General features: G+C 36.4%; 1 protein-coding gene and 1 pseudogene across 2 annotated transcripts; both read left to right on the forward strand.

Annotated features, from left to right (window-relative positions):
- The first annotated feature begins 9,896 nt into the window (after window positions 1-9,896).
- Window positions 9,897-18,142, forward strand: LOC142534501 (uncharacterized; annotated as a pseudogene).
- Window positions 18,143-18,893: 751 nt separating this feature from the next.
- LOC142534502 (ubiquitin-like protein 5) lies at window positions 18,894-23,074 on the forward strand. 2 transcript variants are annotated; one of them, XM_075641373.1, is made up of 2 exons: window positions 18,894-19,219; window positions 22,719-23,074. In XM_075641373.1, exon 1 carries the CDS (start codon window positions 18,993-18,995, stop codon window positions 19,212-19,214), a length of 222 nt encoding a protein of 73 aa, XP_075497488.1. In that variant the 5' UTR covers window positions 18,894-18,992; the 3' UTR covers window positions 19,215-19,219; window positions 22,719-23,074. The 2 variants fall into 2 exon arrangements, with proteins under 2 accessions (XP_075497488.1, XP_075497487.1); XM_075641372.1 differs by having other exon boundaries at window positions 18,905-19,223.
- Window positions 23,075-25,559: the final 2,485 nt, after the last annotated feature.

The following is a 25,559-nucleotide window of genomic DNA, read 5'->3' on the forward strand; positions in this document are numbered from 1 at the left end:
GAACCTTTAAACTTCATGAAATAAATTCTATTATGCAATAATTATGCATAAAATGCATAAAAATAATTAAAACCATAATTTATGAAATAAACCTGCATTTAATGCTTTAAAAAAAATTAATAAATTACAAAAGAAATTTAATAAATTGCATGCATGTGGTTTACGTGAACCTTACAATTCTCGGACATTACAATCTCCCCCATTAAATGAATTTCGTCCCCGAAATTCGCTTATCCTTACTATCACAAAAGTTTAGACTTAGTTCTAGTATCCCAATAGTCCATGCTTCCGCTGCGCTACTCTGATAAAATAATAAATATTAAGATGTCCTTATGTCTCCTTGGTCCGATAAACTCTACCTTCTAAATATTGCGAAACTCAACTTATAACGACCCATGGTGACCTAGTTCCAATTTTCTATAACCTCGAATTTCAACTTTTCTCAAATTTCCCAATATTAGAAATGACAGTCCGAATTTTATTGCGTCTTACTTTTCTTATACTCTACCCGTAATGTTCATCAACCTATTACATTATCATTTATGCAACTTAAGAAATCTTAACACCAAGATTTTACTGATCGACTTATATCTCGGTGATACACTTAAAAGTTAAACCTTATCTCAAACCCATAATGATATTCGCCTAAGATCCTTGAATCGAATCTTTATCTTATAGCACCAAACTTACGTACTTAATATTTACAAGTACATCTCGATGTAAAATTGTTGCAAATCTTAAACCTCGAATAACGTAATCACTAAAACCAAAATATACAATATTGATCTTCTATCTAATTAGTAAATTCTGTCTAGCATCAATTGCATGCTTCAACTATTTCCTTCCCAATTACAATATAGTTGAGGCCTAAGACCCTTGGACTTTCCTCATTGAAGCGAATGTCGCATACTTACTATCATCAATACTTAATTAATACTAGCGTATAAAACTTAATAAGTCATCCCATGGGAACCTTAGACTAACTCTAATAAATCACCTTCACTTATACATCATAGAGTTCCAGAATCTCCATATCAAAGTTTTAGATTTCTTACTCGATAAAGTTCTTAATATTCATTCATTGATAACTTTTGTTGAACATCACTAATTCCCTTTTGTTTTTTTAATTCACCAAAAATTTTCGTATGAACAAATATCTCATAAATTTGAATTCAAACTTACGCAACCCAAATAATTTTGGATAACATAATTCCAACACACATATTCACTTATTCTCAAGTTGCTTAATGACTTACAAAATCTCCTCAAGACAAGGTGTCTACCTCACCTCTTACATGCGTCTATCAAATATCTCAACCATCAATCATTCCCATCTTTCTATCCAATTAAATTCCAACAAATGTATAATTTTAACTCTTAAGATCATGATTAAAACTTAACCTATGTCAAACCTTAAGTCCCTAAAAATAAGTTAACTTAATGTCTAATCTTGTAACTTGACCAATTGATCAATTTTATCTTAAATTGTTACCACTCTAAATTCTTAAATTTGCCACAACATTATTTCACTAACACTTAAATTTTCAGGGACAGCTGAACATTGAGGAGTATGTTTCTAAGTTCTCTGCCATTGCTCCGATTTGCTCCTCATGTCGCAGAAAATGACGAAGCCGTTGCGGATCAGTTTATCAATGGCCTGAATCCAGGAAATCTTTACCTTGGTGAATACCGGTAGGCCCAATAATTTTGCTGAAGCATTGAACCGTGCCAAGGGGGCAGAAAGCTGGATTTCTTAGGCAACGAAGCACTTCCTATGTTGCTCCTACTCCGAGACCGCCACAACCTTCATTTCAACCCCCTCCCATATTCGAGAGTGGTGGTAGCAGCAGCGGAAGGAAAGACCAGTTGAAAGCAAAGGGCAAACAGTTTAAGAGATCAGGGAGCAGTCGTCGAGCTCCAGTGGGTCTTGACAGAGAGGTCCTGGCCAGAGTACAGAGTATACAGGGGTATATTGCAGTTCCTGTGGAGGCCGACATGCCACCGAGCAGTGTCAGGGTGTTATGGGTCGCTGCAACATCTGCAAGCAGCAGTGACACTTTGCCAGAGTTTGTCCCCAGAGAGGTGTACATCCAAGCTCAGAGTTGTAGGCAGCATCTGGTTCAGTAGCTCAGCCTGAGAGGCAAACTTCATCTGTTCATTCCTTTCAGCCCACTCCTAACAGACACAGCCCAGAGCCAGAGGTAGCCAGACTCGTGAGCCAACCTCCCAGACAGCAGGCTCGAGTATTTTCCCTGACTGAAGAATAGGCCCAAGATGCACCAGATGATGTGATTGCAGGTAACTGTTTTTCTTTGCGGTTATCCTGCCTATGTATGATAGACACGGGTGCATCTCATACTTTATATCTGAGCATTTTGCATTGTTGCATTCATGGCCTGTCGAGTCATTATCTACTGTAGTGTCTATTTCTTCTCCGTTGGGAAGTGGTCTTATATCTGTGACTTCAGTTAGACATTGTATACTACAGTTTGAGGGCCACGAGATTGATTTAGATTGTATTGTGCTTGGGTTAGCAGATTTTGACTGTATTGTTGGTATCGATATGTTAACCAAGTACAGAGCCACTGTAGATTGTTTCCAGAAGATTGTCAGGTTCAGACCAGAGATGACTGATGAGTGGAAATTCTACGGTAATGGTTCCAAATCTCGGATTCCCTTAGTATCTGTTTTGACGATGACTAGATTATTGCAGAAAGGAGCAGAGTGGTTCCTTATATATTCAGTAGATCTACTGAAACCGAGGTCCGTCATTGGCAGATCTGCCAGTGGTACGTGAGTTTGCGGATGTATTTCCCAGACGAGATTCCAGGGCTACCTCCAGCCCGAGAGGTTGATTTCAGCATTGATCTTATACCAGGTACAGTCCCTATATCTCGAGCTCCTATAGAATGGCGCCTATTGAATTGAAAGAATTGAAAGAACAGCTCGAAGATTTATTGGCCAAGGGTTACATCAGACTGAGTGTATCTCCTTGGGGTGCTCCGGTATTATTTGTTCGAAAGAAAGACGGTTCGATGAGATTGTGTATTGATTACCGACAACTGAACAAGGCAACAGTGAAGAACAAATATCCATTGCCTCGTATCGACGACTTATTTGATCAGTTGCAGGGATCCTCTGTCTATTCCAAGATCGATCTGAGATCTGGATATCACCAGCTGAGAGTCCGAGATGTTGATATACCGAAGACAGCGTTCCGAACCAGGTATGGACATTACGAATTTATTGTCATGCCTTTTGGTTTAACGAATGCTCCAGCGGTGTTTATGAGTTTGATTGAACCATATCTTTCAGAAGTATCTAGATGAGTTTTGTTATTATTTTTATTGATGATATTTTGTTTACTCGAGAGTGAGACTGATCATGTCGAGCATTAAGAATTGTGTTGCAGACATTGAGAACAGAGAAATTGTATGCTAAACTGTCAAGTGTGAGTTTTGGTTGAGACAGGTTGTCTTTTTGGGTCATATCATATCTAGAGACGGCATTTCTGTGGATCCGAGTAAAGTTGAAGCTGTGATCAGTTGGCCTAGACCGACTTCTGTACCAGAGATACGCAGTTTCATGGGTCTAGCAGGATACTACTGACGATTTATCAGAGATTTCTCCAGTATCGCGAAATCGATTACCCAGTTGACACAGAAGAATGCGCCATTTGTGTGGTCTGAAGCTTGTGAGTCTAGCTTCTAGGAGTTGAAGAAACGACTGACTAGTGCTCCAGTGTTGATGATACCTTCAGGTACTGGTGATTTCGTCGTATATTGTGATGCATCTCACAGGGGGCTAGGATGTGTTTTGATGCAGCGAGGACATGTGATCGCATATGTCTCAAGACAATTGAAGCCACACGAGACTCGCTACCCAATCCATGATCTTGAATTGGCGGCCATTGTCTTTGCATTGAAGATCTGACGTCACTATCTTTATGGCGAGAAATTTGAAATCTACTCTGATCAAAAAAACCTGAAGTATCTATTTTCTCAGTCAGAGTTGAACATGAGACAGCGTAGATGGCTCGATTTGCTGAAGGATTTTGAGTGCGAGATCAAATACTATCCAGGAAAGTCAAATGCAGCAGCGGATGCCTTGATTCGAAATGTATGTTCCCTATCCTTATCGACGATAGGTGTTTCGAATATGATTGAAGATTGCTGTTTGTCTGGATTAGCGTTTGATACAGATAGTAGACCACTACGAATTGCTACGATTCAAGTTGAGCCAGATTTGATTTTGAGAATTAAAGCAGCACAAAGAACTGATCAGAATATTCAGAAGTCGATTCAGATGGTCAGATCAGGACATCATTCAGAATATCAGGTACATGATCATATTATGTATGTGAATAACCGTCTTGTAGTGCCAGATGTTTCAGATTTGAAACAACAGATATTGTCAGAAGCGCACTGTAGTCGGGTATTCATCCTGGTGGCAGGAAGATGTACAACGATTTGAAGACACAATGATGGTGGAAACAGATGAAGTCAAATATTGCAAAGTTTGTGTCTAAGGTGCTTGAATTGCCAACAGGTGAAGGCCGAGAGAAAAAAGCCCGGAGGTTTACTTCAGAGTTTATCTATTCCTGAATGGAAATGGGATCACATTCCATGGATTTCGTTACGAAGTTACCAACGATCATCCCGGGGCTGTGATGCGATTTGGGTCATTATTGACAGATTGACCAAATCTGCATGCTTTATTCCGTACAGAATGATGTACCGACATGATCAGATGGCCGAGATATATATCAGAGAGGTAGTCAGACTGCATGGTGTGCCGAAGTCGATCGTATCAGATCGTGATCCACGATTCACTTCTCATTTCTGGCACAGTCCTGCAGCATGCTTTAGGTACGACATTGCACCTAAGCACTGCTTATCATCCCCAACAGACGGACAGTCAGAGCGGACTATCCAAACATTAGAGGATATTTTGAGAGCTGTAGTGCTAGATTTTGGCACTAGTTGGCAAGATTCACTACCACTTTGTGAATTCTCGTACAACAACAGCTATCAGACGAGTATCGAGATGGCACCGTTTGAGGCGTTATATGGCAAGAAGTGCAGATCTCCTCTGTATTGGGATGATGTATCTGAGGTACCAGAACTTAGACTTGATATGATTCGTGAAATGACCGAGAAGGTGAAGATCATTCAGAAGAGAATGAAGACGGCGCAGGATAGACAAGCCAAGTATGCGAACATCAGACGTAGACCGTTAGTATTTGAACAGGGAGACAGAGTATTCTTGAAGATTTCTCCGTTCAGAGGCGTTGTCAGATTTGGCAAACGCGGGAAGTTATCTCCTAGATACATCGGTCCGTACGAGATTCTTGAGAAGATTGACGATCGAGCATATCGACTTGCTCTTTCCTCCTTCTTTATATGGGATACATGACGTTTTTCATGTATCGATGCTGCGTAGATACATGCCTGATGCTTCTCATGTCATTCAGCCTGATGAGGCCGGCTTTACGATACACTGAGTTTATTTTGAGCAACCATTACAGATTTTGGATCGAAAAGAAAAACAGCTCAGAACGAAGACTATTCCGCTAGTGAAAGTCCAGTGGAGTCGTCATGGCACTGAAGAAGCGACTTGGGAAACAGAATCAGAGATGAGACAGAGATATCCCGAGCTATTTTCATGATGTGAGTATTTATTCAGTTTTGATGATATTGTTTCTGTTATATACTTTGTATGGATTATCTGCGAGTTCGAGGACGAACTCATATCTAAGAGGGGAGAAATGTAATGCCCGAGATTTTTGTTTGAATACATTTGAATTGTTATGTATTATGACTAAAGGCGATGGAAGAACAGACGGGGAGAAACGATGTGCAAAACTTGAATACATTGATAAAGAGAGACCGCAACCCCGCGCTTAGTATTCTACCGCACCGCGGGTTGTGGCTCCTGAATGTGGGAAGATTTACAGTAGGGTGAACCGCACCCGCGGTGAAAATAGGACCGCACCCGCGGTCGTCGATTTTGAAAAATTGGAAGGGGATGCTGTGAGCTGACCGCACCCGCGGTGCTCTGTGCGAGAAATCCACCTTTGATTCTTATGTTGACACATGTCTTACTAAGTATATGTGTAAGCTTCTCTTTAGCACTTCCATCAGTCAAGGACCCGAGAGTTTCCTCCATAACACAATTCTTCAAAGCTTCTTCATAGCTTGGAATCCTGATTGTGCAAAACCGGTTACCCGATTTTCAATCCGAGCTAAGATTCTTGATTTCCTTATCACAAGCTTCAAGAGGATGTAAGTTGATTAGGCTCTGCTTGGGTGATACTTGTGTGTTGGGAAAATCATGATTTGAGTTATATTATGTGTTCTTGATATTAGGAGGATTATATAATTGAAAACGGATCGAAGAAATATCGTATATGATTGTTCTCAATTTCCAGCATAGATATATTCTGAGTTTCTGCAGATTTTGAGATGCTATTGAGTATATTATGTTGGTTATGAGCTGAGGATTATGAATCGTTGATATGTATTGATATTTGAGTTATCGGTATATCGAGAATCCGCCGTTATGCCGTCGAAATGAATTGAAATGAAAATATTGGTTCTATGTATATTGTTGTGTACTAGAGATGGATTATTGATTCGTATATGTGTTGAATTGAGTAGAGATTGATAGAATGCATCTTGAATGTATCATTTCAGAGTTGATATTGACATATTCGACATCGAGACTTCGACTACGACAAAGACTGTGCAACGAAAGGTATAATTCATGTGAATTCGGGAAGATACAACTCGAATTAGATTTGATTTGAGTTTCCCAAAATCACATACTAGATTGTTGGTTTATATCTTGTTATGTTTATGTCTTGTGTATAGATTTATATTCAAGCATTTAAGGTATCAGAGTCATTGCAGATTGTCAAATTTTCTAGATGTTCGGTGTTATCGGCGCATAGGAGCAGATTTACTCGATTGTAGACATTCGATACAGACAGGACCGAAATCTAGGAATAAGACGTACTGTCACCCCCGATTGGGAGGGTAGGTGGCAGACTGTGACGTCTTATTCACCCCGGGATCCCTAGAGTTAGATACGAGTTGAGTCCAAGATCTGAATTGATTTCAGTTGCATGCTTATATTGATTTGGTTTCATAGATTATGGAACCTATTACTATTGATTTTATTCATAATGGTATATTTCATGATTTATATTGTGTATATGCATGTATACCATGTTTTATACTGGGATTTGTTCTCACCGGAGTTTTCGGCTGTTGTTGTGTCTGTATGTGTGCATAACGACAGGTGGGACGGGATCTGGTTCGCGACAGAGATGAGAGATCGAGATAGCATGGAGATTCCGGGCCAAGAAGAAAGGACTAGTGATGTAATACTAGACATGTATTAGATCCTAAACACTAGTAGAATACTTGTAGTTGAACATGTGAATGTTATTTGGAGTTCAATAATATGACAACATTGTGTATGGTGTATGATTTATATACATTAGTTTATAATGTTTAAAAGAAATTTTTTTATGACCCACATTTTCTAGCAAAGATCCAATTAATCCAAAAAGGAATTGAGTTAGAGCCCGGGTCCCCACAATTTTTTTCATCTAGCGAGTGGTTTTTTATCTTAATAACTTTAGGGGTTTCCACGTAAATCTCGGTGTCCAGTTTATTTTTTATTTTCATATTTATTATCTTACATTAGCACACGTGAGACCAATGTGCTCAAAAATAATCTCATCACTAAATCTTGATTGCGCTAAGTGAATTGATTTCCTTCGACGTTCATATCTTGCATCATACATGAATTAATCAAATGTCTGAAAGTAGACATTTGAGCTATAGAACGCACTTCTCCATCTAATTTTTGATTATCATATAGAATTTCTAAAGTCTACCTCCTCCAACCACCGAAAATGTTGAAATTCACGAAGATTATATAATCGAAGCAGAAGTTCCCAAGAAACATGTCTAAGAGCCGTAACAAGATACCATAGAAACCAGTAAACCTCCAAACTTTATTCTCATGGGTGGCAATACAGTCACGTTTCCACGAGAATAAGAACAGGCGATGGTAATATCATACGGTTCATTCCAAAGCAAGACCAAACCACCCTTCCTACCTTCACAATGTACTGAAAAAATTCCGTAAAACAAGATCTCCAATAAGCATATTGAGCTTTATATAATTTAGTTTTACAAATAAAAAGCAAGACATACTATTTTTGGTCAATCGAGGTCGTGACAATCTGCGCTGCCGATGAATCTAAATCTTCACTTGATTCTAATTTGGCGATGACCTTAGTCAAAGACACCTCCCTAAGAGAACCAAGAATTTTCCTCGATTTAGCATGGCTGATGAGACCCATCCATAATTACATTCATTGGCTCAATATTATCATTCTGTAAAAGAAATTGGTCAATTTCTTTCTAATTGATCAATGGATTTTCCAGAGATGTTAAATTATTACTTGGATTTGAGGTAACACCACATGTGCTTTGTTGTTTGCTTGAGATAGTTGAAGATTCTTAACTAAATTAGCAATCTCGTCTGAGGTGAAGATCGTCTCCTAAAACAAATCAGGAGAAAAAAAAACTGTCAACACAGGATTTCTACAATCACCAAACCATAGCTGGGCCAAGTTTAGGAGAAAATGGTTGAAAACTTTCAAATTTCAAGAACATATTTACATTTCATTTTTATTCATTAAATCAATATAAATAAACTTTTTTTTGTGTGCAAAAAATAAAATAAAATGTGGATAAAGAAAATATAAAATGTGAATAGGGATGTAATCGAGTCGAGCCGAGCCGAACTTTTGAATGTTTGAGCTTGACTTGTTTATAATCGAGCCGAGATCGAGCTTTATTTAACGAATATATTCATGGCTCACGAGCTTATTCAAGCTTTTATCGAACCTAAACGAGCTCAATAAATATGAATTTTACATTTAAATATTCATTAAATTCATTAAAAAATAAATTATGCATTTAGAAAAAAAAATAATATTCTTATTAAAATTTGTCAATTTATTATAATAAATAAATTTAATAGATTTTATATATTTATTAATGTGTTAAATCAAAAATTAAATATCAAAATTATTATTTTTCATCTAAGATATTACTTATGAATTTACTAACGAATATGTTCACGAGCTAACGAGCCGAATATCGTAGAACTTGAGCTTGGTTCATTTATCTTAACGAGACTCATTAAACGAGCTCAAAAAACTTTTATCGAATCGAAATTCGAATAGCTCACAACCGATTTGATTCATTTACTTTCCTAATGTGAATATTTAAATATGGATTCCTTTTGTATTTTGCTGCCGCCCGCATTAGTTGGTATTCTCATAAATCCACTACCCAATTTCCCCTCACTCCGACCCAGTTTCGATTGTTGATTGATTGGAAACATAAAAAAGAAAATAAATAAATTCAATAAAAATTTCTCTGGGCTTCCCTTCCGTTTCGATCTTCGAAAATTAGGGTTTTTTTTAATATGCCTTCGCTGTTTTGCTCCAGAATCTTCATCGGAATTTAAACCTCTCTCCACATTTCTCAGTATTTTGATTCAAGTTCAGGGTGTTTTCTGTGTTTCGGGTTCACTGCTGTTGCTTTGGAGCTGACACGTACAGGTGCATGTATCTGTATACTCTCGCGTAGACAAAAATGTTCTGGAAGCTCACAGCTCTTTCTGCGTCTCTCCTGTGAGTCATCAGAGCGAAAATTTGATTTTTGTTGGTATCTTTTTTGTTTGGCTCGGATGTCGATTCTGTACTGTTAAATCATGGGGTTATTGAGCTTTTTCATGCTGTTAAATGTATTTTGTTGTTTAGGTTTGGTTGAAATCAAACTGGGATTCATTTAATTTCGTTTGAAGATGATCATGATGTTTTCATGGATTATGGATTTGCGTGTCATGGTTCACGTGTTGAGTTTTTATACAGGAGAAAGGAGGAAGTAATGAATTTGTTACTTTCTTGTTTTACTAATTCTTCATTAACAATTTTTAACGCCTTACTTTTGTTAAAGTCGGTCTTATATTTATTACAGAGTTAATAAAGTATAAAACATAAATTTGTTAGTCGGAGAAAAACTCATGTGAGTAGTCGATAGATATTCTCGATCCCCTATTCTTTTGTTTCATATTACTAATATGTCATCAAAGAGTTAGCGAGGGCGTTGGATTATGAAATTTAAAGTACTTTACAGCTTGTCATTCATCGTTTCAAGAAATTGTACGTGCTTGGTGATGATTAAATCCGTATTTCATGCTTAATTGGACGAGTGTGTCTGAGGTATCAGTCACTCTGTTTTTCTAGTGGAATGTCGTTCCTCTGTTCATTGGAGTTTGAATTAAGACATTAGCACTGGCTATATTCTGCTACAGATGCTTTCCGGCAATAAAGTAACTGAAGTAGTTAAAACTCCTTTTGGCCATGGCTTGTTGAGAATTTGATCAAAACTACAAATTCATATATTATAATAATTAAAGCCTGGGATAAATAAAAATGATCACCTAACCCATATTCCATCTATTCAGGTCGAGTCAGTGTTGGACAAGGAAAATTTTACATTGGAAGAGCTTTTGGATGAAGAAGAGATAATCCAAGAATGCAAAGCATCAAACAGCCGCCTCATAAATTTGTATAACATTTTCCCTTGATTGCTTCCATTGCAGGACCATGTTATAAACAACTTATACATCGGTTCGTTTTTCCTTGTATATCTTGAGTTGTTAATTTCCCATTTAACTTCAAAGTTCTTTGGTTCAGTTTGAGAGATCGACCGCAGGTTGAACATATGCTAAAATATATAGTAGAGGAGGCTGCTGAGAATGCAGACAGCATGCGTACTTTCAAGTATGTGAAATTTAAGCAAATGAATGTTAAAACTTGTGTTGTACTTCTCATATTTTACTATTACTCAGGTATTTATTAAAAAATTGTAAAGTTGATGCGGTAGAACCCATCATATTTGTTTATTTCTGCTCAAAACTTTGGTTTTGTAATGTAGGTTTCCTTTCATTGCCTGCGAAATTTTTACATGTGAAGTTGATTCCATCTTGAAGACTTTGGTGGACGAAGAGGAGGTGGATCATCTTATTCACTAATTGAATCAAACATTACCATATGATAAACTTGGTGCTCAATTTCAATCTGGTTGTATGATGAAAATTTCTATCATGCTGCAGCTTATGAATTTGCTATTCTCTTTCTTGGAACCAAACCGTCCTCACCCTGCATTATTAGCAGGGTATTTTAGTAAGGTACCAGATTGTGATTGCTCTGCAGTCTGCACGTGTGCAATAATTTTTTCCAGGTGTTTAATAATTGGAGTAATTACACAAGTAATTCGTTTAATTAAACTTTTGTGGGTGTTCCAGGTGGTGTATGCCTCATGGTACGGAAGACTATTCCGCTGATGAATTATGTAAAGGTGAAATCGTGAAACTAAATATAACCTCAATATTATTTTTAATTCATGATAATTTTATTTTTTATTGCCAACCTTCCAAATTTGATGCTTCATCTTTCTTGGGCTGGGGATGATGTGGGAACAGTGTTTAAGTTGCATTTTATGTTCAATGCTGTGTCCTGTGTCATAATTGCTAAAACCTTGTTGGAATGCTATCCTTCTGAACCGGATTCAACTCTTGTGAGTCAATGTTTGTTGCAGCTGTCTAAATTTGCTGAAACTTGAGCCTTTGTCTTGTAACACCACCACCACTTGGGTGAAGTGGGCATAAACCTCTCCCTCAAAAGAGAGAGGCATGGGTTCAAACCCATATAAAACCGAAACAATCCCCCATCTCCACCCCACCCCACACCACCCCAATGCTGTAATAAAAAAAGCTTATCTTGTAACTTGGTGCTTCAATTTGTTGACACTGGCTATATTGATAAGTGAAAGCATAACCTGGGGTGGTTTATCTATTTTATTTTTGTAAATATGTCCTGCTGTTGAACAAACTAATTTAAACAGTAAGAGTAGTTTATTTTTCTTGACTAGGCTATAGGCTTGTATCCCATCAGCATGGGTTGTTCAAAATTTGGGATAGCATGTTTCTTGATTATTGCCTGTTTTTATACTTGTTATCATTCCCTTGTATTGAGGAGACTTTTTATCAATGAAGCTTATGTACACGTCAATTTATGTAGCTGAAAAGTTTCAATCATCTAAATGCTGAAAGTAGAAATTTTTTGAGCTTTCTGTGAAAGTGTATCATACTTAAAAAGGCGATGCTGCAAAAGCTTGAGAATGAGGACATTCTTATCAATTAATTATACCTGCTAACATTAAAAACATGTTCATGCAGCTGATAACTTGTAGCTTTTGTTTGATATTTTTCTTTGATCTGGTTTTTAAAAAAATATGCAGTAGTTATGTCTTGTGGCTGATGGTTATTTCTTGCAGGTTCACCAAGAAGTTTTTGGGCAGCTGGTTGATTTAATTGGTATCACATCCATCATGGAGGTATTTAGTAGTCTAATGGCTATGCAACTATTTTGAATTGAACAGTTTGTTTCTCCAAATCCTCGTGCTAAACTGTGTCAATTGCTAGTTGTAATTTTCTTTCTAATTAGCCTTTTATTATCAGGTTTTGGTACGGCTTGTTGGTACAGATGATCATCTCTACCCCAATTCTCTGGATGTGATGCAGTGGTTGGCTGATAGCAATTTATTGGAAATGGTTGTGGATAAACTGAACGCTTCGGTAAGTTAAAAGAAGTTGCAATATATCTAGAAACTAGATAGGAAAACATTATTGTTGATGTAGTAATCCTACATCGATCTAGTTTTCTAGTTTCAATTGCTTATTGGAAGGTGGATTCGTCTATGATACAGTATCACCACTTACAAAGTTTCATTTATTTTTATCATTTGAGTGTTTTGTCTGGTAAGCTATGTACTCAATGGTTACATGATATTGTTGGTTCCTTTTCAAACTAACTTAAACATATCTAGCCTGTAGCACATTCTGCTGTTAAATATTTGGTTAAATTTTGGATCTTCAGTTATGTTCCTGATACATGATCATAGTTTGATTAACTGCGCAGTGTCTGATATGGGCATGAACGCTTGTAGAAAATTCACTACTGGCTTCCAATGATATGTGTGCTCTGTAATTGCCTTAAGAGAGATTGAGGAATCACTCTATATAGTCTGGTTTTGTGCCACTATTAACTTTCCTGTAAGATGAAAATTACTTTAAAAGTACTTTTTGGTAAAATTACCAGGTTGGTTTTCTGATAACTTGTGCCTTGCAATGTCAGAGTACTCGTATCATGTGTTCTGCCATATCTGTGTTAACTTAATTTGAAATTTATAAATAGCATGATTAGGAAAGTTTGTAGCATATATATTTTTTACTTGAAAGTTTTATATTTACTTGCTATGTGAGCTATATAATTCTCTGATTGCTCATTTGACGACATCGTTATGTATGTGCTATCTGAAACTTAGAGAGTTATTTAATCATCTAGAGTACTCCTGAAGTCCATGCTAATGCAGCAGAAACATTTATGTGCTATCACAGCTTTATAGTTCTCTGATTGCTTATTTGATGACTTTGTTATGTATGTGCTATCTGAAACCTAGAGAGTTCTTTAATCATCCAGAATACTCCTGAAGTCCATGCTAATGCAGCAGAAACATTATGTGCTATAACCAGAACTGCACCATCTCCTTTGTCCATTAAACTATCCAGTCCAAGGTTTGTACAACTCAACTTTATTTTTGTTCAATTTTGGGATCATATTTTATATTTGTATAACTATAAGGAACAATGTTAATTTACTTCTTTTTGTGTGTTTTTCTGTACAGTTTTGTTGCAATGATATTTTCTCATGCACTTGAAGACTCACATTCAAAATCTGCCCTTGTCCACTCCCTATCTGTCTGTATATCTTTGTTGGATTCAAAGAGATCAATTCCGTCTCCAGTATTGTACTTTTTCAGAAGTCAACAAGTGTATGACTCGCCGATACATGTTAACCAAGATACCGTTGGTGCGATGCTTCCGAAACTTGGTGAGTTTGATAAAGTGTTGATGTTCCCCTTGTTAATTCTATCATGTTATGCAGTTGGTGACTTTCTACCATCTTCAGTTACTTTCTTTCGCATACTTACCATTTCGAGAAACAAACCAAAAGAGATTAGTGAATTGATAAGAATTCATAATGATTTTTGCTATGAATATCATGGTCTTGGATTATTTCTTTGGTGTACATGAGTCAAGTTATCCAGCGATGGAGTCAGTTTTTAGGGATTCTTAATGTTTAGCTGATTTTTTGAATTATCCATACAATAAATACTTGATCGGTGGAGGCTTTGTTTTATCATATGATTATTTATAAAAATCAACGAAGAAAGATACATTATACATATATCGAGAATTACGAGTACAATTTTCAACTCAACAAATTGCCAGATATCGGCTGATGGCTTGATTATGTAGCTTGTGAATTTGTTTATGCTGTTTGTAATTATCAACCAACGCCTGTGGCCCTGTTGTAAGAATCTAATTGTTTTGTATGTAGGGGAGCTGCTGATCCTTTTGAATGTTTCATCTGACGAGAAGATTTTACCCACAACATATGGTGAATTGAGGCCTCCTCTAGGAAAATATCGTCTGAAGGTTAGTTGAAATGCTATTGCGATTTGTTGCTCCTAACACCCTCAAAATGTTTTCATGTCTTTGAAATTGTTGGTTACAAGTAGGAGTTGATGAAGTATCAATGCATAAAAACTATTCATGGCTGAAATGTAGTGTGAACGAAAGAGCTTTGTCTGACTGACCAGACTGTAGTTTTAAAATTTTTTTGTAACATGTTACAATTTGGCTCTCAGATTTTTGTTTTAGCTCAGTTCTCTTCCTACGAATAAAGCCAGACACGTGCATGGACAGCTGTACATGTGCCAGTATGATGCCACTATTTTCACGCAAATTTTTATGTTGTATTTTAAATTTGAAAATTGTTCAGCCTACAATTTGTATCGTGGTTCTTGATTGTAGGTTGTTGAATTCTTAGCTGTGCTTCTGAAAACTGGCAATGAAGTCGCAGAGAAGGAGTTGGTCAGCTCAGGGGCAATTCGGAGAGTCCTTGATCTCTTTTTCGAGTACGAATTCTGTTATAAAGTACTCGTACATTTTGACCAGCACATGCAATTGGTAGCCTGTGATGAAAGAATTAAATTTCGTACTTAAATGAGCTTGGAATCAGAAGTTAAGAATGCTACTGTGGTGTGAATTTATTTTTCTTGTGCAGGTACCCGTACAACAATGCTTTGCATCATCACGTGGAGAGCATTGTATGTTGTTGCTTGGAAAGTAAAAAAGTGCCATTCTTGATCATCTTTTCCTAGAGTGCAATTTGGTTGGAAAAATTCTTCAAACAGAAAAACATCCCACGCTTTTTGGCGATGATAATAAGGTAATGTTTCAAGACATGCTTATCAAAGTTTTGAGTTCATGTATCTTGTGCGAATGTTATCCACCTTGTGGGTGGAAAACAGTTCCTTTGTGTTTTGAGGACTAGAAAGGTGACGCTGCAGTTGTGTGCTTAATGAAATAACTAATATGTTCCAAGCATTTATATTCTACTGAAACTTTGAAGTTTGATGTGAGTATTGCTGTAAATTATTATCCTGGTTGCTTCTTATGTTCTTTTCAGCTTGATAATAGGTCTATCATCTATTTCAATTCGTTTCTGATTCGAATTTATCAATTAAATGCAGCAAACTTTGCCAGCTTCTGCAAGGCCTGCTCCTAGAGCCGGTTACTTTGGACATTTGACACGGATATCAAATAAATTAACTCTGTTGGGAAACGATGACACTCGCATCCAAAAGAATCTTCAGGTGGTGCCTACCTTGAAACTCTATCTTAATTTTAAAAATGTCAATGTGTCTTGTCTCATGCAATCTGTTTTGCTCCTTTCAGGAGAATAGAGAGTGGATTGAGTGGCACTCCACTGTCTTACAAGAGCGCAATACGGTAGAGAATGTTTATCGATGGGCTTGTGGGTATGTCTCTTCTCTCTCCCCCTCTTGCTGTAGCTAGCACTTTCATGATCCCAATAAGTAGAACTTTTATAAGTTATATAATTTTTTAGTATGCCTGTGAAGCAATATAATCTCCTCTTTGCTTGCTGAAGTTTGTCCCATTCTGCTAGTCTCTAGTTCTTGAAAATGTCTATTTCTTTCCACGTTTGTAGGCGGCCCACAGCATTGCAAGACAGGACCAGGGATAGTGATGAGGAAGATGTCCATGATAGGGATTATGATGTTGCTGCTTTGGCAAATAATTTAAGCCAAGCATTCAGATATACCATGTATGACAATGATGATGCTCAGGTAAACATTTGCATATAAGGATAAACTTGTTTCAAAGCTTCTACCAAAAATTTACACTAGTGTGATTATTTGAAATCTGTTTTATGGATTTTATCTCTTGGTTGCAGGGTCATGGAGCTCTGGAACGAGCTCTGGAACGTGACAATGAGGTAATGTTGAACCCAACTTACTTCATATTTTGAAGAATGAAAATAAAGTCAGCATTGCAAGAAGTGAAACCTAAGGAGAACTAGTTTTGTCCTTTATGTCTTCCATGTCAATTGAATTTTCTACTCTTGATATTTCTAATGTTGATTAAAATGCAGGATGTCTACTTTGATGACGAATCGGCCGGAGTTGTGATTTCATCCCTGAGGTTGGGTGAGCAAGGGAGGTGTGTTCATGTTCTCATTAAATTTAAGCTCCTCTTATGGATAGCAATACCTCTGGTGCTTATGCGAATGATGAGGAACAGATAAAAATATAGAAAGATGATCGAAAAAATAACAAAGAAAAGTTTATTGCGGGATGCCTCTTTTTCGGGGGCCTGGTTCATTTTTGTTTGATGTATGTTTTTTCTTCACAACAGTTTGTTCACAAATTCCAACTGGTTTGCATTTCAAGACGAAAGAGCTGGTGAAGACGCACCAATGGGTTCCGACATGATGGATGATATTAACCTGAATGGAACAGCGGTTAATGGTAACAGCAGTAGCGATGATGAGGTAGTGGTTGGGGAGGACGAGGATTTGATCAGGAGCAAGGTTTCTGCCAATGATTCATCTAGTTCCGAAGCATATGTTTTCAATGGATTCAAAGGCATAAATTCTTCCGATGGAGGTAACTTGATTTCCCAAAGCAAGAAAATGGACTCCCACAACAACTTGGGAATCTTTCAATTCGAAACACCAAATAATGACAATCCATGTGGAGATAAGTCGTCCCCTGAATGGGTAGCTTGGGGTGAAGCATCTAATGTTCAAGTTGGTGGACCTAGTGTGAACCCATTTGATGATCAAAGTGACATGAACGCCAATCTTGCAGTGAAAGTGAGCGCCTTGCCTGTCAGTCCCACTTCAAGTGGTGACTCTGTAACAAATGGGTCATCCAGTTCCGCATCTTCCTCTGATAGCTCAACTAAATCTGATTCAAGTCAGAAACGGGCTGCACCCTCTTTATTTGAAGAGGATGTCGAATTTGTGGGAGTTGAACCAGAGGGTACGGAAAAGGCAATGGAACAGGCTCTCAAGGAAGGGATTGTAGGGGAAGCGGGGCCGTTGAAATGGAATCTTTCCCCAAAGAAATCAGACAAGGAAATCCAGATGATGGTGGCACGGTTCTGAATGAATTTAACGACTATAACTATTGGAGAGTCGAGCAGGAGCTCACAGTGTTAGAGTAGATATTATATATACGTCTCTCACTTAATTTCATCATCGAACCGAAGGTTGCACTGATCCGCTATGGCAGGCTGCACATCAAACATTTGTACAGTATTTTTGTTTCGATTGGGATTGATCTGATCGATGGATCATAGGCTTACATAATCTGTTGTCACGTTTACTTTTACCAGGGTTTCTTTTCAGTTTTGTCAAAAAGTTTTGTGGGTTCGTCCGATCCTCTCATTGGATAGTTTATTACTATTTTTATCTTACTCGCTCGAGAGAAACGACGAACCCCAGTCGTGCAACATTTCCAGTTCCAACCCCTGTGGATTTGTTCTTGGTTGCCTCTACAATTACTGTAATCAATTAATAATGCGTATTCAGTACAATTATTTGTTATTTCAAGATCAAATAATGCATCTGCTGTGATTGTTTATTTTAACAATGCAACAATATTTTGCTGTGATAATTAGATGTTGATTATGTGTTTTATTTTTATGGATGTTGTGATATTTAAAGTTGACCGATTCTTCATGTTGATCATTTTAAAAAGATGTCATGGGGTTTATAAGCTTACTTGAATTATTATTGTTGGGGTGAAGTATGATAGTTTGACAGACCATTCAACCTATTCGAAATAATATTTTTAATTAGACATATTATTTTTGAAACCTTGTTATCGTTGAAAATAAGAACCGTAAATATTGAAAATCAGTGTGATAATATATGTAATGATATATATATTTTTAGATTATTTTTAAAGAAATTTAATAAATATTTTTCTCAATTTGTGAAGAAAAACATAATTGAGTAGACAAAATTTTATAAAGTGTGTAGTTTAATAATATTGTGAGTTTGAGATTTTTACTTTTTATCGTAAATTTTTACTTTTAACAGTTATTATATTTTTAAAAGGATAATCTTAAAAATAATATTAATATATGGTACAATGATATTTATATAATTATATCCTGAGATTTTGTATCAATATGTGATAAATTGATTTTTTTTTTTAAATACATATGATAAGAATATTCTTGTTCTTATCTTAAAAACAAAATACGCGATAGCTTCATTGACCAATTTCCTATGTCTAAAAAAAAATTTAATGTTTAACCCGATTGATACTTGCGGGCTAAGATTCCAAAAAACACCCCCCGTTTATAATAATGGTATACTTGTATCCCTCTTTTCTACCCAGTGCCGAAAGGTGAAGGCAGCCAACGAAATCTAGGGTTTTCTACAGGAAGCAAGGATGTTAGAGGTGGTGCTGAACGATCGGTTGGGGAAGAAAGTTCGTGTGAAGTGCAATGATGATGATACGATCGGCGATTTGAAGAAACTGGTGGCTGCTCACACGGGGACTAGGGCTGACAAAATACGAATTCAGAAGTGGTACACCGTCTACAAGGATCATATCACCCTCAAAGACTACGAGATCCACGATGGAATGGGTCTCGAGCTCTACTACAACTAATACTTGTGGGTAATTTTCAGTACTCTCTGTTCTCTCTTTTTCTCTCGATCCATTCAATTTTTGTATCACTAAAAATCCGATACTGATATCAGAAACTGTCATTTTTTGTCCAAACATTTCAACTTTCGGTTGGAATAATCGAACACTGTCTCTCCGAATTTTGACAGAAGTTTTATGGATATTGGATCGTGGAATATTATCTTTGTAGAGTATCTATCATTGCCCCCGGGCTCTTATTATGACCCGCATAGGCTCCAAATCGTGAAATGTCTAATAAGTTTGAGAGTCCTCTCACTTTGGTGGCTACTGTTTTGGGACTGTGCTCTTCTGACTTATCTTGAATTATGACCCAATTAATTTAATCTTTCCTCCCTGAGTTCTTTAGGAAACAAACGATGAATTGGTCATTTTTATCCGTGTGATGCGATCTAAGAACCATGAGGAAATTGAAGTGCTCAAGTATTGTTTCGTATTTATGAGGAAATTGTAGTGTCTCTCATTGCAAGGGTTGTACATAGTAGGTCAAATGGATAAATATAGCCTATTTGATCAATTGTTGTCTGTTGCAAGTGAAGATGGCACTATTTGCACAATTTTACTTAATATACTTGACTTGTATGAAGTATATTGTTGGATGTTTCGTTCGCTTTTCAAATGTTCAAATGTTGGGTGATCTTTGTGTAGAAAGAATGACTAAGATCCACATCACTCTTGATTATGTTGGTGGCTCTCCGTAAAAAAATTGTAGCAAAACTTTCTGTTATTTCTCCTTGCCTTTGTAACCTACAGCTTGAGAAGTGTTGTATATAATGTGTGGTGCTGTTAATAGATGGTTCTGGTTTTTATGTATTTTCATCTAGGAAAATTTCTGTTCTCTTTCTTCCACCGACATGAGACATCATTGTAAATGGTGTTCCATATGATGTATTTAAATGTTTATTTAGCTGACAACTCGACAGATTTTTATTGGTGAGATTTGATTTGATATCCGCATCGATACGATATATTTGATGGCACATCACATGAAGGGGGAGGTTGGACAAAGTGAGGGAAGGATGCTGAGTGTGTAAAGTCTTTAGTTCAATTGACTTTTATTGTATTTTAAACAGTAGGTTGATTGTCCATCCTCGCGGCTGCACTCAGAAATATACTAATTGGAGATCGGGATTGTTACGGGAAGAATATTATCAAGCCCATGCCCAGAAAATATTAGTCGAATGTCAATATCCCATGGAAAAGGCCACCAGTTTATAAAATCTATAAGAGAAAATTCAAGAGTCACTTGGGCAAGATAGTAGTCTGTTATGCTGATAAGGGGAATAGAAGGGGGGAAATGGGTGTGTTAGTGGGATAAACTAGAATTTTGTGAGAATTTGGTAGCTTTGCTAAGGAAAATCACCCTTGTACATGGACATAATACTTCCCTGCCTTATCTTGGATGTTCCGAGCGAAGGTGACTCTTGGTGCGGTAAGAGGTCTTACATATGTTAACAGCCCTGAAACCAAAGTGATATATCGGTATTACAAAACCACAAACATCTTGCTTGAAGTGAACTAAAAAGTGAAGCTTTTGATCTGGGGTGGCAGGGGGACTCGGGAGGTGAACATTGTGCTATAGATAATTGCATGCTTCACGAGCATTCATGATATATGACATTCACAAGACACTAGACCAATATAATGAATCTCAAGATAACAAGGCTAAAGAAGGAGCTGATCTTTGTGGAAGTCCACTCAGAAGTGTTTTGGTTAATCATTCAATGGGAGGTTTTGTTGCTATGCGACATCCTGAAATGGTACTAACTTATCGTTACAGTGCTGTAAAGTGCGGGCTTAAAAAGCATTTAACTGTTTTTCTGATTTTTGGGAGTGCTTTTTGTGGCCATGGTAGTGAGTTTGTTGTTTTCGACGTTGGTGGGGGTGAATGCATGTACAAGAATGGTTGTTAGGGTCCTTATTTTGGTAATAGTAGATAGTTGTAAGACATAAACATATTTTGAGATTTGTTATTAAGAGAACTGGAATGGTTTGTTAGTGGAGGGAACATGCTTAACTGGAGTGTGGAAGAGAATTTGGATTTGTTGTTTTCTATTCAGCAAACAGGCTTTATGTGCTGCTACTTAAACTGAATAAGTTTCTTATAATTGTTGTTTTGTCTATGGCACTGATCCTCTTAATCAGTGAACTAGGAGGGACAGCCGCTTATTCTATTGGCGAAATTTTGGAAGTTGAAGGTGAAATCAATGCTTCAGTAGGTTTTGATGCCAGTAAACTTATGGTCGTAGTTGGATTTGAGCAAAAAACTCAAATGCTGATACTAGTTTCTCACAAGTATTGATGGTCATGTATCTAGAGTAGAAAACAACTGGGTCTGAACTCATAGAAATTCAAGTTTTAATTCTCAGTCTTGGGGAAAAAGCTGGTTTTCAAGAGGGCGGCATTGTTACAGGAAGAATATTATCAAGCCCTAGCCCAGAAAATATTTGGCTAATATCAATAGCCCACGGAAAGGCCACCGGTTTATATTATCTATACGAGAAGGTCCAAGGGTCATGTGGGCAGAATAGTAGCCTGTTATACATTGGTACGGGGAATAAAAGGGGAAAGGGGTGTGTTAGTTCGATAGACTAGACTTTTGTGAGAATTTGCTAACTTTGCTAGGGCTAGAGGGATTCCCCTTCTTGAGTGTTTTGAGTGTGAGATTTGTATTGTATTTCCTTTACTATTTCCAGAAAATATCAATACGGTATCCATATATTTCAGAATACTGCCATGTTGATTTCTTCATTTGTTTGCTCTTTTTGTGTGTTAATTTTTGGTCGTAAGAGGGATATACTGCAACTTTCCTCAGGCATATCTCTTTCTAGCTTGTGCCATCAGTTTACTGATGTATATCTTGCACTGATTTCTCCGTTAACATGTTAGCCAAATCCAGCCTTTAGTGTTTCTTTAATCACTGGAACTTTGCAGAACCGTAGTTTCTTTCGCTTCGAATTTTTTTATCTACTCTAGCTGTAAATATTCTCATCACACTCCAACTGGTGGATCATCATTCCCATCTTTTAGCCTGTCAATGGGTATGCCTTTTCTGCTCTCTGGTTCTGAACAATGTTATTTTTGCTTGATGTCTTGTAGATGACTCTAGAATTGGCAATTTTATTCTTTTTTTGGTACTTATGGGGATCAACTTCTCAGCCTTTCTATTTGTGATAATTTTTTATTCTTTACCAGCGAACATATCCCTGTCTGTTTGTGTGATCTTTATACCTTTTTCATAATCACGTATTATTTGGTGGGTTGAATGCCTTCTTATCCTTTAGACTGGCCATTGTAGATGTGCGCCATGTGTTGTATAATCTCCGTGTAAACCTACCCTGTGCATTCCCGTGTCTCATAGGTGTATTTCTTTCATAAGTATATTCTAGAGGTACATGAGAGCGTGGTGATTTTTTTATCGAAACCGTAACTGAAGCTGCTCCTTTCCTTTTCTTTTTTTGCCTGCAGGTCTGCTTTGTAATGGGAGTCGTGGGGATGTGGAATATATGTATCAGCATCGGTTGCTATCTGCGTGAATAATGAACTTGGGTTTTTGTAATGCATGTTTTACTCAAATATTTGAGGACATGGTGTCTGAAAACCATTTAAATATGTTATGTAGAATTGTGTTCGTGGCAGTTGAAAACTGATTGTATTAAAACTACTCTGATAAATTATGTCGACCCTTTATTTATTTATTTTTATCAGTTTTAATTTATATGCCATCTGTTTTGTAATGTACAGTGAGCTGTGTAGAATTTATTTGCAACTGATCAGGCTTAACAAGCCTCACCCGATCTTTATCTGAGATTGGTTTGCATGTATGTATCGAGGTGTTTTGTGGGTCGAATTTACGGTTCAGGATTGTAGATAAGCATCCTGTTGAGTTCGAGCCTGATGAGCTCAATATCATATGGCTCAATCTCTAGATAAGCTATACCACCACCCTCGTATGTGATGTCCTTGCAAATTTGAGGGTAGCTTGGTTTTCGATTTCTTGATAAATATTCTTTAACTGCGATCAAATTATTTTGTTACATAAATCTAGGAATTTGTAGCCGAACAATATCAGACTCGAGCTTGTCAATCAAATCGAGCCGAATAATATTAGACTTGAGGTCGTTTTGTTTAAGATTTATATAGATTTGAGTGAAAATTACCGAGCTCGTGAATAAATCGATCTTGATACGTTGAGAGCTCTTTTGTCATGTTTAAGGAGCCTGATTGGAGCTTGACTCGTTAAGCATGTCTGTTGTCGAGCTTGTTAAACATATAATAGAGCTCAACAACAGAGCTCGAGTTTGATCTGGTTAAGCACACAATTTTGTTGGATAATTTTAACTTAAATTACCAAAATAATCATTTGTCATATATTATTCTAATTCTTTTGTATATTTTAAATTTAACCGTTATTTCATTCATAATTAAAATATAAGTATGATCATAATAGTTAAGTTTTAATACATTAAAAAGTTTTATTTTGACGATTTCATTTAAATAAGTCTAAAATTTCACTCTTCATGTATAGTTCTAAATCTTTTAGATGTTTTAAATTAAACTGTTAGTTTATTTCATTAGAAATTTATTGATCGGATCACCATTCGTTAGGCACATTAACAAATAAATATTATGTTATCATACAACTCGTTTCTTATCTTCGTTCTCTTCTCATTAATTCCAGTTATCAAATAATGTTAGGATCAGAGATAAATTTAGAGGGGGAAGCGAACAAATTTATCTCAAAATTATTTCGGTTAGGCTAACAACACTGAAATTTTGTTCTTTGTGAGTTGAGTTCTCAGTAAGTCAATCAATATGAATTGCACGAAAGTAAGTTTTCTGAGACCCGTTGAACAAGAGTGAATTCAAAATTCTAAGTTTTAATGTGTAATCATAATTAGTTTGATATCATTAATTTAAAATATTTATTAACGTCGAATGAAGTATCAATTTAGTATATAAAATTTTTAACTAACCGTCATAGTATACCATCCTTGACTATAGATTTTATCATTTTGCAATTATTTGATTGATGATAGGTCTAACTTTATTATTCTAAACCTATAAAGTTATACTCTTATTCTATGAATTATCTTGATCATATATATTTAATTTTTCTAGATATGTCATCAAGATTTGGATTTTGTTGGGTGCAATAATTGTCCTTGCTTGGTAGAGCGATCGAATACTAGTGCTTGAGCTGTGTGCAGTTTAAAAGATTGAGTTGCACCATTACTACTAGCTATAGCTTTTGGTAAAGCGGGAAACGCTCGCTCCTATAGATTTATTTATTATATTAGTTTTTGAAAGAATGTTTCGGCATGATATATACAATAAATTTATTGATCGAATCATCATTCATTAGAAATATTAAATAGAAAAATATTATATGTTATCATACAATTCGTTTTTTGTCTTTGTTCTATTCTTATTCAATTCAATCACAATAAGTTTTTCTTAATTTTGTTTGGCATAGTATGATCATAATATTTACGACAATTATATCAAACTTATTATAATTTGGCAAAATTATATCTTATCTTCGTTTTTATTTTCTAATTATATAACATAAGATATAATTTTCGGCAAGATATACTAATAAGACAATTTTCGGCAAGATATAATCTTCGTTTTTATTTTCTAATTATATGATAACATAAGATATAATTGTCGGCAAGATAAGAGTGAAAATAAGAGTGTCTTAATTTTGTTTGGCATAGTTATCTTAATTTTGCCAAACAAGAGTGAATTCATAATTTTAAGTTTTAATCATGTTGGTCCCACATGCGAGATTTTTGAGATAATAAACCCGAAAATAAAGAATAAACTGGACACCGAGATTTACGTGGAAAACCCTAAAAATTATGGTAAAAACCACGGGCAAGATGAAAAGAATTCCACTATAATATTTTGTGGTGTACAACTCACTCACTGTGTTTCCAAAGAGAACACATACTATCTTAATACAGGAGAACAAAACACCTCAAAAATATTATAGAACTAAGCACTCAAATGCTTATAAGATGAGAGAAAACTCGAAGAATGATGATTTCAGAATGAAGAGGGGAGCTCTATTTATAGAGCCCCTGTCAGTGTGAAAACACGTATAAAAACGCGTTTTCTCTTCTATTTGAAATTTCCACGAAGCTTCCGCCAACCACTTTCTTTGACCAGATGAGCCGACATTTCTCCCACTTGGAGTTTTGATTGAGAATTAAACACATCTCCACACATCCTTTCAATCTTGTCATTCCCTGCTGCTTACGTTTTCGCTAGACCACTTGAGGATATACACCACTCAAACTTATC

Source organism: Primulina tabacum, unplaced genomic scaffold (genome assembly GCF_025594145.1).
Source record: "Primulina tabacum isolate GXHZ01 unplaced genomic scaffold, ASM2559414v2 Contig548, whole genome shotgun sequence".
Lineage (NCBI taxonomy): Eukaryota > Viridiplantae > Streptophyta > Magnoliopsida > Lamiales > Gesneriaceae > Primulina > Primulina tabacum.